The sequence below is a fragment of the Siphateles boraxobius genome, unplaced genomic scaffold (assembly GCF_051911475.1).
Source record: "Siphateles boraxobius isolate OS27281-9 unplaced genomic scaffold, OSU_SipBor_1 246, whole genome shotgun sequence".
Classification (NCBI taxonomy): domain Eukaryota; kingdom Metazoa; phylum Chordata; class Actinopteri; order Cypriniformes; family Leuciscidae; genus Siphateles; species Siphateles boraxobius.
In genome coordinates, this window is record NW_027508862.1 from 36,549 (window position 1) to 53,835 (window position 17,287).

The window sequence follows — 17,287 nt, forward strand, 5'->3', positions numbered from 1 at the left end:
TCCTAAACACATTTTCATTCACACACACACTCACTCACACACACACTCACTCACACACACTCACTCACACACTCACTCACACACACACTCACACACACACTCACACACACACTCACACACACACTCTCTCACTCACTCTCACACCCTCACTCACTCACTCACTCTCACACACTCACACACTCACTCACTCACACACTCACTCACTCTCACACACTCACTCACACACTCACACACTCACTCACACACACACTCACACACACACACTCACTCACACACACTCACTCACACACACACTCTCACACACACTCACTCACTCACTCTCACACCCTCACTCACTCACTCACTCTCACACACTCACACACTCACTCACTCACACACTCACTCACTCTCACACACTCACTCACACACTCACACACACACTCACACACACACTCACACACACACTCACACACACACTCACACACACACTCACACACACACTCACACACACACTCACACACACACTCACACACACACTCACTCTCACTCACTCTCACACACTCACTCTCACACACTCACTCAGTGACTCGCTCACTCACACACACACTCACTCACTCAGTCTCACACCCTCACACACTCTCACTCACTCACTCACTCACTCACTCTCACACACTCACTCTCACACACTCACTCAGTGACTCGCTCACTCACACACACACTCACTCACTCAGTCTCACACCCTCACACACTCTCACTCACTCACTCACTCACTCACTCTCACACCCTCACACACTCACACACTCACTCACACACTCACTCACTCACACACTCACACACTCACACACACTCACTCAGTGACTCGCTCACTCACTCACACACTCTCACTCACTCACTCTCACTCACTCACACACACTCACACACACTCACTCAGTGACTCGCTCACTCACTCACACACTCTCACTCACTCACACACACTCACTCAGTGACTCGCTCACTCACTCACACACTCACTCACTCTCACTCACTCTCTCACTCTCACTCACTCACTCACTCACACACACTCACTCAGTGACTCGCTCACTCACTCACTCACTCACTCTCACTCACTCTCACTCACTCACTCACTCACACACACTCACTCACTTTCACACACTCACCCACTCACTCACTCACACAACCTCACACACACACTCACACACTCACTCACACACTCACTCACACACTCACTCACCCACTCACTCACTCACACACACAACCTCACACACACACTCACACACTCACACACTCACTCACTCACTCACTCACTCGCTCACTCTCACTCCCTCACACAACCTCACACACACACTCACTCACTCACACTCACACACACTCTCACTCACTCACTCTCACTCCCTCACACAACCTCACACACACACTCACTCACTCACTCACTCACTCACACACTCACTCTCACACACACTCACTCACACACACACTCACTCTCACACACACTCACTCATACACACACTCACTCACTCACACACACACACTCACACACACACTCACACACACTCACACACACACTCACTCACTCTCACAACCTCACTCTCACTCCCTCACACACACACTCACTCACTCACTCACTCACTCACTCACTCACTCACACACTCACTCACACACTCACACACTCACTCACTCACTCACACACTCACTCACTCACACACTCACACACACACTCACCCACTCACTCACTCACTCTCACTCACTCCCTCCCTCCCTCACACACCCTCACACACACACACTTCCCCACTCACACTCTCACACACACTCACACACTCAGTGACTTGCTCACTCACTCACACATACTCACTCACTCTCACACACACACTCACCCACTCACTCACACACTCACACACACACTCACACACTCACTCTCAATCACTCTCAATCACTCTCACTCCCTCACACACCCTCACACAAACACACTCACTCACTCACTCACACTCACTCACACACACACTCAGTGACTCACTCACTCACACACTCACACACACACACTCACTCACTCACACACACACTCACTCACTCACTCACTCACTCACACTCACACACTCTCACACACCCTCACACACTCACTCACCCACTCTCTCTCACACACTCACTCACCCACTCTCTCACTCACTCACACACTCACTCACACACTTACACACTCACACTCACTCACTCACACACACTCACACACACTCACTCACACACACTCACTCACACACACTCACTCACACACACTCACTCACACACACTCACTCACACACACTCACTCACTCTCTCACACACCCTCACACACTCACTCACTCCCTCACACACTCACTCACACACACTCACTCACTCACTCTCTCACACACACACACACACACACTCACTCACTCACTCACACAAACACACTCACTCACTCACACACATACTCACTCACACACTCACTCACACATGCACTCACACTCACACACTCACTCACCCACTCTCTCTCACACACTCACACACACTCTCTCACTCACTCACCCACTCACTCACACACTCACTCACACACTCACTCACACACTTACACACTCACACTCACTCACTCACACACTCACACACTCACTCACTCACACACACTCACTCACTCACTCTCTCACTCACACACACACACTCACTCACACACTCACTCACACACTCACACACACTCACACAAACACACTCACTCACTCACACACATACACACACTCACTCACACACTCACTCACACACACACACACACACACACACACACACACACACACACACACACACACACACACACACACACACACACACACACACACACACACACACACACACACACACACACACACTCACTCACTCACTCACTCACTCACTCACTCACTCACTCTCACATTCACTCACTCACACAAACACACTCACTCACACACTCACCTTGCCGTCGGAGGCGGTGTTGATACGGTAGTGGTAGACGCGCCCCTCGTAGCGCAGCGATATGGACCCTCACTCACACACACTCACTCACACACTCCCTCACCCACTCACACACTCACTCTCTCACACACACTCACTCACACACACTCACTCACACACACTCACTCACACACACTCACTCACACTCACTCACACAAACACACTCACTCACACAAACACACTCACTCACACACTCACTCACACACTCACACACTCACACACTCACACACTCACTCACACTCACCTTGCCGTCGGAGGCGGTGTTGATACGGTAGTGGTAGACACGCCCCTCGTAGCGCAGCGATATGGACCGCTGGCCGGGGCTGCTCTCGCTCTCGCGCACCAGGAAGCTGCCGTTGATGCCGCTGCTGAGCAGGTACTCGGCGGCGTTGCGCGACACGGGCCCGTGGTACCAGCTGTGCTTCTCCAGGCTGTTCACTGGTGTGATGTAGTTGCTCGGCACCCAGCCCTGCCCGTTCTTCGTCTGCGCCTCGCACCACTCGCCATTGTGATTGTATCCCAGAACCCTCAGCTTCTCTCCTGGTTATAGACACGTTACAGTCAGTCACTCAATGCATTGGGCCGGCTCTACCACATCACATGTCAGGGTCTATTATAGTGTTGTCAAAAGTATCGACTTCAGTACCAAGTCGGTACTGAAATGTAAAAAATGTGAGGCTTTGAGCGCTGAGCGGAATCATAAACACCTCTGATTGGCCGTTGTGTTCACGAGCTCATCGGATGTCTGCGATTGGCTACAATGATCAGTGCTTCAAAAACGTTGTAAATATACATCAATGAGGCTCTTTAGCGAGCGCTTACAGACACTTACACACACGAGTGTTTGAAAACAGGCGTATATCAGCGAATCGGTCCTGCTTGTGCAAATAGCGCTGTCGCGCAATTTCCCTTACAGTAATTTTGAGTGGCTCAATAGTGCGATATGTGGTATTATTGCAATTTATTTATTTATATTTATTTGCTGCTATATAAATAAGTGTAACGATGTGGTCAGCATGCACAAAAACGAGGAGATTTTCAGTAACCAATGTAATCGAAAATAAACATTGAAAGGCTGTCACTCAGCGCATCGCTACGGCAACGGACTATCTTTGAGTGAGTCATGAACGTTTATTCTACAAACACGTTCAAAAACGCTGATACATTAAAAGAAAGATGTAATGAAACAAGGTGTTAATTATTTTTTAACTTTGAGCTCCACTTTTCAAGGCTCAGCTGACCAGCAATGCGTCGCATGGGTAACACTGAAGCTAATGCTTCATTAAAAGTGCTCTAAGCGTTTTTTAGACTGAAACATTTTTTGTCACATACAGCAAACATCTCCTCGCGATCCGCTAGCTGCAGGTCCCTTGAACACACTGAAAAAAAAAACGTTCTCATTCCTGCGTAATAATCAAGAAACTTTACTGCCGTACCATGTGTGCAGCAGGCGTAATGATATGACGCAGCGCCTGAAAATAGGCTACCTTCCGTCAACTGCGCTGCGTCATATCATTACGCCTGCTGCACTCATGGTACGGCAGTAAAGTTTCTTGATTATTACGCAGGAATGAGAGTATAGTTCCTAGCCATATCAGCCTAGAAAATCGCAACTTTACATTTTCCGTCGGTCTTAGTGCACGATGTAACTACAGAAGAGTCAAATTTTAAAAAGGAAAAATATCGAAACACTTTGGTCATTTTTTTTTTTAAATGCTAATGGTCTTGTCCACTTCAATTATGTATGCTAAGTTATGCTAAAAGTGGTACCGCCAGAACCGGAGATCGGCTGAATGGATTCAAAAACGGTAAAACTCAACAGTTTAACTCTGGGGGAGTTGTAAAATGAGCCTATTTCCAAAAAAAGTGGAGTATCCCTTTAACTTTGCGTGAAAAGAGTATATTTGTTTTTGCGAAAAGATTAAACTATTTCATATACAGTCAAACCAAAATTCATTCGGACACCTTCAACATTTCTCACATCACAGTTTATTCCCTATAGTTTAGGAAATTGTAATAAAAGAACTCAGAATTATGAACTCATATGATATTTCACTGGTTTTGTCCGTCCTTCTGTTAGACTCTCACACATGAATTATGTTGAATATCTGTCAGCTGTTAAATTTAACTACACAATTAGATAATACCAGTTTAGCTCAACCAGTTACCAAGCAATGCTTCATGTTGTTCAGTCTGTGGTGTAAAAAGCTGCATTAGTTATTAAAGAAAAAACACTTCAGCAAAACATGATCAGCTCAAAGTGTCCCAATCATTTTTGCTCCCAAATTTGTATTATTTTTACTGTATGAAGAATATTTGTGTATAATATGTCACAGTTTACTTTATTCTGCTCTCCTCACTTACATAAATGAACTATAGTGTCCTGCACACACTAGTAAAACAATATCAAAAATTATATCTGGTGTCTAAATAATAATAATTTTTGGTTTGACTGTATATTGTATTTAAATAAGTAAATCACTTTTCAAGAACCTCTTCATAATTATGGCTGTTTTCAATGGTTTTCCAGGACTTTAATTTCAAAAAGTCAAACTCAAGTCATTTAAGCACGTTGTACGAACCCTGCAATCCATGAAAACAATACTTGTGTACTATGAAAAGTGTGGCTGTGTGATGAATTGCATGTGATGTTCCCAATTTGAAATTATTAGATAAAAGCATCTGCTAAATGAACAATGTACATGAAAAAAAGAGCAAACCCTGAGTGAAATATCTTTATACTGAATCATGCTCTCATTATCTAATGAAGTGAGATAACGGGCCGAATGGAAAGAACGAACGTGTCGTGCAAGATAAAGGAAGAGATGAAGAATGTGCAGCAAATGTGTGTATTTCCAGTCAGTCATGTGACCGGCTTCTCTCTTGCTGCGACTCAAACCAGAAAACACCAGCAGAAATGAGCAGAGGATGAGAAGTACTAGTCAGTAATTAAGAATAATGTTGACACAAAACAGTGTGTGGCCGAAGTGTGTGAGAGCTCAAACTCTACTAGAAGAAACCTTTTAGTTTTTTAAATGTAATTAATGAAACCAGAAGAAGCAAATTTCTGATCTGTGCAAAACATCAGGTATGAACATTATAGGGTTATAAGTCTTGCTGATACATGGTATTGTTTCAATGTAATAATAATAATACACTTTAATGGTAACACTTTACAATAAGGTTCATTAGTTAACATTAATAAATGCAGTATTTATTAATCTTTGTTAATGTTAGTTAATAAAAATACAGCTGTTCATTGTTTGTTCATGTTAGTTCACAGTGCATTAATAAATGATTATTAATAAGATTAATAAATGCTGAAGAAGTATTGTTCATTCTTAGTTCATGTTAACTAATGAATTTCGATTCCCAACCCTAGATATGAACATTATTAGGTTATGAATCTTGCTGACACATGGTACTGTTTTTAATGTAATAATAATAATAATAAACTTTAATAATTAAAGGAGTCTGTAGCCGCGTTTCCATCACCCTTCAAATTGCGCTAATTGAAATTTCCAATTGCAAATACGTCCAATCAAAACACGTCAATTTCGCAAAAACTCCCATTTATGGCAATAAAGTTTTTACGCTCGCATGAGGAGGTTTTTCAGGCAATTCGAAAAGGAATATTTCACAAAACTGCAATGAAAACAGTTTTTGTGCGTTTAAGCCTTGTTCACACTACATGATTTTAAAACGACGGGCTGAACTGAGGGGTTCACACTACATGACTTGCTCTCTGTGAAATCAGGAGTGTTCAAGTTGTTGAGCTGTTCACACCACACGACACAACGTGATTGATCCGCAACCGGAGGTAACGCACTACACGAGTTGACAACAACTCAGTGACCCAACGATTCTATCTTGTCTACAAACCACGTTTTGTCACGAAAACTCACGCGATAAAACGAAGCGGAAATGAGGCGAAACCGCACGCGCGCCGAAGAAGAACACAAACACGGCCGCGAATACGGACGTCAGACAGAAACTAGTGCTGCAAACTGTTTGCGCGATGATTTGCTCTGAGAAAAAAACGCAAAAAAAGAAAAAATAAGAGAGTATGGGCGAGTGGATCCGCAAACGCGAACAGCAGGGATTGTCTGTGCTACAGAGAGAGTTGGAGGCGAGTACAGCATGTTTATATCGGAGATGTAGCTGCATGTTTATGTTTGGCTGACGGCAAAAATCGTGTATTTACCCGGTGACCTCAACCCATGCCTTGCTCTGATTGGCTGTTGCTCATGACATCAGTGAGGTTGAGTCGTGCGACACCTCTGGATATCTAGCATGCTAGATATTTTTATAGGCTCGGCGTCGCGTCTGTGAGGCGTCTGCGAGTGTCTTTGATGCGTTGTTAGCTCTTTCATACTAACAGATTGGCGAGCGTTCATCGCCCGCTAATCCCCCTCGATTTGCACGCGATAACACCCTGACCTGTCGGGGAGCTCAACGATTTGCAAATCGGGCTTAAATCGGGCTTAAAATCATGTAGTGTGAACTAGGCTTTACAGTCACCTGACGTAGATGATGCGGTGTGTTTGAACAGGATACGAGACAGAGTTCTTTATTAAACTCATAGAAGACAAAAGAATTACTAGGTATGTAACGATACACTTGCAACCGGTTGAAAATCGATAAAAATGTGTGACGTCGGTTTGAAATGTTAAACGAATCGCGATACACGTTTTAAGCAGGGGCGTTTATTGTAACGTTAGCCTACTGTGAAGTTGTGAACCTCGCTTTACAGGCACAATGGCAGCAAGGACACACTGGCGCGAAGCTAGCGAGTGTTTTCACTTCATTCTTGGAACTAGAGCTTGTGTGAGCCAAGCTCAACTTCTATAGGAATGGACTGAAAACGCTCGGTTTGCTCCGCTCGCGCCGCGCCAGTGTGTGCCTCACTGGTGTGCACGTGCCGTCAAACACATGGCGACGGCAAGCGTAGATATTGACTCATCAAATCGGAGGTGTGGCGGCATTTTGACTTTCCGTAGACTAATAATAATCACCACCGTGAGAAGCACAAGTCACCTCCGTTTTCATGTAAAAGGCATTAATACGACAAGTCTGAGAGCCACGGAGATCACAAGGTGCATCAGTGTTTCCGTGGCAACCAGGTGTTGTATTTATTTTACAATCTCTTTCTCTAAATGTGTACATGGATATATATTTTTTTGTATATATAATTTATTGATGGTTATGGCATATTTTTCTAAATGTGTTTTTTTTTACTCTTGCTAGTGTAATGATACAAATTATAACAAAATTAAAACCCCTGTAAATGTGGTACTAATTTTACATAGTCTTTTACTTAGTGTGGGAAGGTACCAGTGTCCACCCTCTCGACCAGACAGACAGAAAGACTGAGTCGAAACAACCTTGAAGGGATTTTTTTTTAAATTTCAATGTAGTTTTTTTATTTGACAAATATATTTCAAAATGAAAAAGAAAGCATTTTGTCTGAGAAATAATAAAAGGTTAATTTCTTAAATTAATCACTTGTTAAAAAAATCGTGAGAAAATCGTATCGTGAAACCAGTATCGTGAATCGTATCGCATCGTGAGTTGAGTGAATCGTTACATCCCTAAGAATTACAGTTAAAAACTCCTCATATGAGCCGCTCACAGTATAAGAGTCTTTCCTGGCCATTAATGCTGGATAACACACACAAACACACACACACACACACACACACGGCCAGTGCGGTGACTGGGATATACAGAAATCATATAAACCAACATCCGTCGCCATGATTTTTGGAATGACTGATCGTGAGAGGGAAAAAATTACATTTTAGTAGCATAACATCAGTTAATGGAAACGCCGTCATTTCCCAATAGTTTTTTATCGAATTTTTGAATAAATCGCAAAAGTTTTGCGATAATCTGTAATGGAAACGTGCCTTGTGAGCAATATTACTGTTGAACAGGGTGACATTTGACTGGTTTTGTATCGACCTCTGAAGCTTTGACCTCATGAAAGGCCGAGTCTGAGTGATGGTGAGTGTTTGCAGGCGTCAGATGATGAAATATGAGTGTGTTTCTCACCTTTGGTGATGCTGAGAGTGTTGTCGCCGCTCGCTACGAAGTCATACAGCGCCACGAACAGGTTGGGGTCGTTTTCTCCGGGTCCCGCCAGCAGATTCTCCTTGGAGTTCCAGCGAGCCGCTTCAGAAAGACCCGGAGGCTCGAAACCGGGCCGCTGAAGAGCTTCTGCAAACACATCAAAGTCAAAGGTCAATACACCACACTGAATGTTGACATGCGAGGGGAATTCCCATTACTATAACACAGAACAATCTGACCAACATAAAATAAATATTCTCAAAAAAATTCTTAAAAGGTGCATTGTGTAATATATAGGAGAATATGTAGACAGAAACGCAATATCATATGCATATCTATGTTTTCAGTGGTGTATAAACCTTACATAATGAACCGTTATGTGTTTATTATCTTAGAATGAGCCGTTTCTGTCTACACACACCGCGGTTCTCCTTACATCGACATGTTTCTACAGTGGCCCTGAATAGACAAACGCGTTTCGTCACTATGTTGCTCTTCGTGTAAGAGAGCTGCTAAAGTCAGCGAATAAAGCACTGACAATGATGAACACTGTCTGCGTTAGAATCCACCAGCGCCTCCACTTTTTACGCAGACTGCGGTTGTTTGGTGTCAGTAAAACATAATGTTAATATTCTATAGGGCAGAAATAGAGTGTATTTTAAGGTATGGTATCACCAGTTGGTTTGGTAATTTGAGTGTCAAACTTAATCGCAGATTCTCAACCTGGTCAGAGTAGCGGGCAGGATTATGGGTCACCCTAACCCTCAGGAACTGTTCAATGAGGCTGTCCTTATTCAGGCAAAAATTGTTTTAAATGACAGTTCACAGCAAGAACTTTTTTTTTTTAAAGAAGTTGATACTTTTAGTCAGCAAGGACACATTAAAATTGATCAAAAGTGACAGTAAAGACATTTATAATATTACAAAAGATTCTGTTTCAAATAAATGCAGTTCTTTTGAACTTTCCTTTCATCAAAGAATCCTGAAAAATGAAATGCATCACGGTTTCCACAGAAAAATGAAGCATCAGTGACATCAACGATTTCTCAACTGTCCTCAAAAACATTTTTTTGTCTTCTGATTCAGGGCTGAACCCTGCACGTGTTCTGATGGAGATTCACACTCATCCCAGATGTGTTCAGCAATAATCATCGGCACGTCACCACAGCTGTATGTGTCACATGGCATGTGCATAAAAGTCAATCTGAACATTATTCGCATCTCTTTAATCAGTCATTTCACACAATCCTAGAGTTTTCCCTTTAAAACGGAAAAGAAACATCAGAACACCGGCGCCGATGAGCCCGAACCCGGTCACGCTTTACGGTCATTACAGTTTGACAGCCATGATAAAGATGTTCCTTGTGTTGCACTGAAGAACATGAGAGTCAGTAAATAATGAGAGAATGGCAAACTATTACGACAACAGTGGATTTTGGTAGTAATTTTAGATAATGTAACTTGTCTTTTATCATATTTAAATGGTCTTTTTGCTGTTCCCTTCAATGGCCCTGTCCCAGTTCACATGAGCTCATTAAACTGCATGAGATATTGATGATTATACAAGAATCGGACAGATATTAACATTTTTTTAATTTATTTTTTTACACGAAGTATAACGTTTTGTCGCCATAAACTGCTCATTCTTTGCTTCACGTCAAACTCAGATGCATCACTATGATCAAACACAGGAGAGATTTGCATATTTCTGAGATAAAGCATCAATACATTACATCCAACCAGACGCTTTTTCAACTTTTGCCCTGATTGTCAGTATCACACTTGGTTCTTCTATTTATTTCCATTTTTTCCTTTCATATATTTTAGTAAATCACCAATTAGGTATAATTTGAAAGCTTAAACACTCAAAAATCTTCCTGTGAAACCGTTCTGAAACGGGACATTGTTACACCATAGAGCGATACTTTAAAACCTTTTGGCGGCAAAATTTTTGTGATATCAACTTCAAATTTGGAACAAAACTTGCTTTGATTTTCTAGCAACTTTAGAGTCCAAACTATTTTGTGAAATTTATATTTTGTATTACACCATTATATGAGAACTGAACTGAGCTGGACGATGACATCAGGTTTCCTCCAGAGCGGCTCTCTATATATATATATATAAAATGAACTAAATTAATAACTTTTTTACAACAAAACTGAACCATCTTTGAACTTAAGCTGGACTGTGACGCTATTTTCTTCTAGAAATAAACTTTGTTGCATTATTTTCCTGTTATCTCTGTAAAGCTGCTTTGAAACACTGTGTTGTAAATAAATGTGACTTGACTTAATCACCTGACTTAAATAAATGTTTAGTTCAGTACATAAGCTCTACAGTAAACTTCTATAGCTTTTCTACACTCTTCTTGAGTGTTTTCTATTAAAAGAGACCAACTGTAGGTCAGTATTTCGAGGAGTTCCTGAATTATAACTATTTAAAGGAGTCATAACCTGTAATTTTCACTTTTCCACGAGGATCAATGTATGTTATGATTGCCTAAGGATTATACATTGGCCGGGAAGCCGATATTCAAAAGTGAAGCGTTTGTTTACCCCAGGGTTCGTAAACCAGCACACTCAAAATACGAGATTTTACTTTCTCCCCCGACTTGACGTCAAGACGGGGCAGGATATAGGTATATGGACACCGCAGACATATTCTGCAGGAAGCCCGTCCTGCCCCTCTCCCCCTCTGATTCAGTCAAGAAAAATGCAGAAATGTAGTGCACACGTGAGTTGCTCTGTGGTTGACTGCCAGAATCAACATTCAAATGTGTTTTCTCTACCAAAAACGGACCAAACTACCAGAGACCAGTGGATGAAATTCATTTTTAATGACGCTGTTCCAACAACCTTATCAACTGGCTCAACGTTAGGTGTCTGCGCTAAACATTTTACACAGGAATCCTTTACATATTTGGGGCAATATCAGGCGAAGTTTGCCTCGAAGCTACGTTTGGAAAAAGGTGCCATTCCACCAATCAGGGACTTGCCTGAAATTGAAACGGTAAGACTGTGTTTTTATTACTCTACTGTGTGTAACAAACAGCAGCTAACTACTAATGCGGCTATTGTATGTAACGTTAGCTTCGAGGTAAACACGGGGAATGGACTCTACGAATGCTAGTCACATCTTTCCACTTTGTTTTACACTACAGTAGTGACGGTACAGGAGTCCATGCACAGTGCCTAAAACTGTTTGCTAAATGTAATTATGAAAACAATATACCACAAAACATTATTAGCAAAACTCATCGAAAACATGCAGTCTGAAAAATAGCTTTCAGTTAGTGGGGCTTCTGTAAGAATGTATCAGGCAATGGTGTATTTTTTCTTTTTGAATTGGTTGTGATTACAATTTCACTAGCAATAAGTATTGTCACATTTATTGAGCTATTGGAGTATTTTGTATATGTCTTTCTACCGCTTGAAGTACTGAAACAAATTTTTTTTGCATATCACTCATAATTTTTTTGAATTTGTAATTGTGTTTTTTTCTTTTCATCATGCCATTATTAGGCTAGCACATCTCATGCAGTGTCTGGTACCAGTACTGTCGTTGCATCAAACGTTAGAGATGTTGGCTGCCAGACAGAAACCGTGGTGCGGGTTCATTCACAACTTGCGCCATGATGTCATTTTGGAATGATATGCTGAAGTTACCTGCGGTGTCAAGCCCCCTCCTTCCTGCCACCAATCAACGCGCCCCTCATTTGCATTATTAAAATAACCGTCCACGACAGCCAAAATATCACATCAGATCTCGCGAGACAATAATGCATTCAGAAATAAGGGTCAGAGGAGCTCTGTGTTTATTTTTTTTCCACTTTTCTTTTTTAGAAGGGCCTGAAAGACTATAATAGAGCGTGGGTATCCGAGGTAATACTAGGTTAATGCTCCTTTAAGTTCAAACCTCTATAGGGTTAACAGGTTAAAAAGACGTTTTCCAACCGTTACTGGCATTCAGTAATCTCACAAACGTCTCATTATTGTTAAATCAGCCTGAGACTTGAAATCGAACACACACACACACACACAGACTCAATAAGATCATTCAGTAAATTAGCTCAAAGATCCATCCAAAACTCTCTCCACACACACACACACCAAACTGCACGGCTCAATCCAGACAGGAATCAGATTTCCCAGTGTTTTCTCCTCCCTCGTTTTTCCCCTCTTTCTTTTCCTCGAGCCAGTATGTCTGGCTTTGCTCTCGCTCGTTCCCCCTCCTCCACTTTCCAAACAGACAGAAGGAGAACCGAGGCCTTGGATTTTCACCAGACCATCGACACAGATCCATCCGTGTGTTCATCCGAAGCCCGAGCTCGGTCTCGGCCACTCTGTTATTGAGATTCACACTCACTCACACACACAAACACACACACACACACACAAACACACAGTCACTTACCTTCAAAGTAACAGCTGGAGGACGAAGAAAGTCCTTTCTTGGATTTACAGCCCACCAATTTTAGACAAATTTCCAACATTTTCATTTGCTTCCCAACACGTCCAAATCGAAAAATATAATCCAGTTCTTTTCTCTTTTATCCAAATGAAAGTTCAAAAGAAAGTAGCCAAAAACATAAAAAGTTGTTTGTTAGGAGCTTAAGTAACATACAACGTGAGGATAAAAGTCAAACACGGTTTTTCTTCATCTTAAACCCACTTCACAACGTTCTTCTAACGAGTTTCCAAAGTAAGAGGCTCCATTTTCCCCCCCGCTCTTCCCGTTCTTCTCATTTTCTCTGTCCGGTGAGGAACTAGCCATCCATACGGATATTTCCCACAACAGCCAAAAGTGTGTCGGAGTTAAATGAAGCACTTTGACGATAGTGTTGTCTTTTTCATGGTGTTTGTCGTCTTGAGAGACGATCCAGAGGAAAAGCAAGAACTGCTCCCTGCCAACAAAGAGGCCCTTTCAGGATCGGGGGCCGATGACATCACTGCCGATGACATCACTGGCTCCTCCCCCCGACTGAAACCTGCAGCATTATCTGCTGTGAGAGAGTGTAACTGGAATCTGCCTTTGTCTTTCCGTTCCACAAGCCCCTCCTACACAGAGCTCGCTATCTGTTGCTCACAGACTGGGTTCAGGCTTAAAACAAAGGGACTGTAGCACTAGTGCACAGGATCAAGAGCAGTTATGCCAAAAGACCAGTATACAACACCAGTCACATGGGTCAATTTTTTGAAATTGCATCATCTGAAAGCTGAATAAATTACCGTTTTATTGATGTATTGGTTGTTAGGATAGAACAATATTTGTCCGAGATAGAAAGTATTTAATAATCTGGAATCTGAGGGTGCTAAAAAAAATAGAAACATTTAGAAAATCGAAACACAAAAATAAATGTTTTAGATATTTATGGTAGGAACTTTACAAAATATCTTCATGGAACTTGATTTTTTACTTAATATCCTAATGATTTTTGGCATAAAAGAAAAATGGATAATTTTGAACCCACACAGTGTGTTGTTGGATATTGCCACAAATACACCCGTGCGACTCGTGACTGCTTTTGTGATCCAGGGCCACACATATTCACTTGCACTTTTAAATACTCGAGCGTTTGAGCAACCGAACACACATCTCAAATTTTTTATTTTTTAATTACTGAGCGTTTACTTTTAAATGCTCAACTATATCGTGATAAACATTGAGATTATTATGATGGACACTGGGTCTTGTTCACTAATACTTTTGTGAATTATATGCACTTTTTATATAACTGGTTAATCAGTGGATTATTTTTTCAATAAATTGGATAAAAAGCCAAATATTAATGTTTTATTTTATTTTTTGTGAATTGCAATGATAGGATTTCAATTCAACCAATGAGAAAGACTCACACATTAACAGAATGGTCAAGATGAAAAGATCAGAGAATCAGATATCATGGCATTTATACGTGTACATTTTATATAACTGGTTAATCAGTGGATTATTTCTTCGGTTAATGAGAAAAAAAGGCAAATATTAAAGGCCCACTGAAGAGCCTTGGAACACGCAGCTTTATATAATGCGTTGACGTAATTTCCACTGAAGCAGGAAACGAAGGTGGGAAATATTGAATGGCTCCTCCCCCTTTTTAAATAGCCAATAGCGTTTAGTTTCCCCCGCAGACTGACAGCACCATGAAAGCGAATCAGAGCGCTGATGATGCATTCAATTCAATAGTAGTAGGGGTGGGGGAAAAAATCGATTCTTAGATGCATCGCGATGCGGACGTGGACGATTCTGAATCGATTCACAAATGTCAAAAATCGATTTTCAACAAAAAAAAATTTTTTTTTTTTTAGATATGTAGCCTATTTATAATGACGTAATATTGACGGAACGCAAAAGACGGAACTCTGCAGCGCGGAAGTGCAGTGCCCGGACCGTCTGTCTGTGGCGTGTGCACATAACAGAGACGCGATCATAGACATCATATGCGATGGCTGAGCGCGAAATCCAAACACCCTCCTCGTTAAAAGCTGACGTGTGGAAATATTTTGGCTTCTATGAAGTTGAAGGGGGAAAGGAGCTGGACAAGAGCCAGACTAGTTGTAAGCTTTGTAGAATAAAACTAAAATATTTCGGCAACACGACAAATATGAGAAGCCATATGACACGTTTCCACCCAGAGGAGGAAAAACACTCGGCTGTACCAGAGCCGTTTCTCTCTATGGCTCTGGGCTGTACCGGTGTTCAGACCATTTCTGCTGCCTTGTCGAAAAATGCCACCCAAACGCAAATCGATCATAGATAATGATGATTTATTCTCTATTGTTTCCATAATGGTGTAAATCTCACAATATTATAACATCGTTATTTCATTTTAATCAGGGTAAGTGTATGGGGAGCATATTTGGATATTTTAAATGAACTAGCAATTATCACATTTGATATAACAAGTAAAAATTATAATATTATATGAAATAAAATTATAATAAAATTCGAAGTTAAGAGTACAGTATAATGTACTGTTTTTATTTTTAAAACGGTGTGAAAAGTAAAAATTATCATCAAATATTCATCTTTGACCTGTCAAAGTTTCCTACAAGTCTCCACAGCAAGGATGCATAGATTTATGTGCGTGGTAAGCAGTAGAAAAATGAGTCTGCACATGCGCATAACCAGTAAGTAGCACATCTCGATGGGTAGCATGAATCGTCAGAACACCTGTTGTTGTTATATTATTAATTTACTACAAGTATGCTGCTAGTTCAGGCACACTTTATTTTCCTGTTGGTTCTTTTGCAATGTTAATAAAATATATTGTACGTTAATTCTTAATGGGTCATTACTTTGTACTTTTAAAGCAAAGTATTTATATTCACACACACACACACACACACACAAAAGATTCAGATAATCGATAATCGCTTTTGAATCGAATCGCAGGCCTCTGAATCGTAATCGAATCGAATCGTGAGGTGCCTAGAGATTCCCACCCCTAAATAGTAGGTGCGAATAAATGGTCACGGTCACTTTGGCCAGGTGATATGTATAGCATAGGGGGCGGAGCTTCAGATTCTAGAGAGCATTTGATTGGACAGAAGATGTGATGAGAAGCTGAAGTCTGCGGTGATGTCAAAATTCGAAAATCGATACCAGAATACTTGGTCAGGAATCAGATACTTGTTATAAATGTATATTTCGGTTCCTCTTATCGATTCCTTTGTGAGCATTTTAACATGAGTTTAAACCATTGAAGCGCGAGAGACTCTGTTTCTGTGTTCGTGTGTATCAGTATATTAGATCCGTGCAGCTCTTAAAGTGACGGTACTAATATTCCTGCCGTCTCTATAATAACACTAATCACACAACAAAAGACAGAAAATTCACTCGTTCTTCACTGAATAACTTTTGTAACTATATTTTTAATGTACATTTTATTTATAAAGTGCAGTTATTTTACATTTGATTACAGTTTCTGAACCTGAAAATCTTAAAACACTGTTTATTTCAATCGTAATCTTTGTTCAGTTGTATCTATTCCTTGCGACTGTTAATTTTTTCTTAATTACTGGGTGTTTACTAATCTTTAATAATGCTTGAAATGTATATTAGTAATTTTAGTTGTTTTTCAAACCACAGGCAAACATTCCTTGTAAGTGTTCTTTAGCCTGTTGATTTTTGTTGATACTCAGCTACAATAAAATGTTGTGCAATAAGACTACATGTGAATGATATCCAAGTTTTTTTTTTTTTCGAAATTAGGAATCGATAAGCAGAATCGAAATCGTTAAAATTC

General features: G+C 41.1%; 1 protein-coding gene across 2 annotated transcripts in view; it reads right to left on the reverse strand.

Annotated features, from left to right (window-relative positions):
• abl1 (c-abl oncogene 1, non-receptor tyrosine kinase) overlaps positions 1 to 17,287 on the reverse strand; it is a 59,936-nt gene that overhangs the window by 21,557 nt on the left and 21,092 nt on the right. Inside the window, exons 1-3 of one of the 2 annotated variants that reach the window (XM_077241897.1) lie at positions 13,456 to 14,041; positions 9,022 to 9,186; positions 3,212 to 3,507 (exon numbers count right to left, since the gene is read on the reverse strand). In XM_077241897.1, the coding sequence (XP_077098012.1) occupies positions 3,212 to 3,507; positions 9,022 to 9,186; positions 13,456 to 13,540 (546 nt within the window). In that variant the 5' untranslated portion in view covers positions 13,541 to 14,041. Of the gene's footprint in view, positions 1 to 3,211; positions 3,508 to 9,021; positions 9,187 to 13,455; positions 14,042 to 17,287 lie in introns of those variants that run through there. The other variant, XM_077241896.1, reaches the window with a different exon arrangement.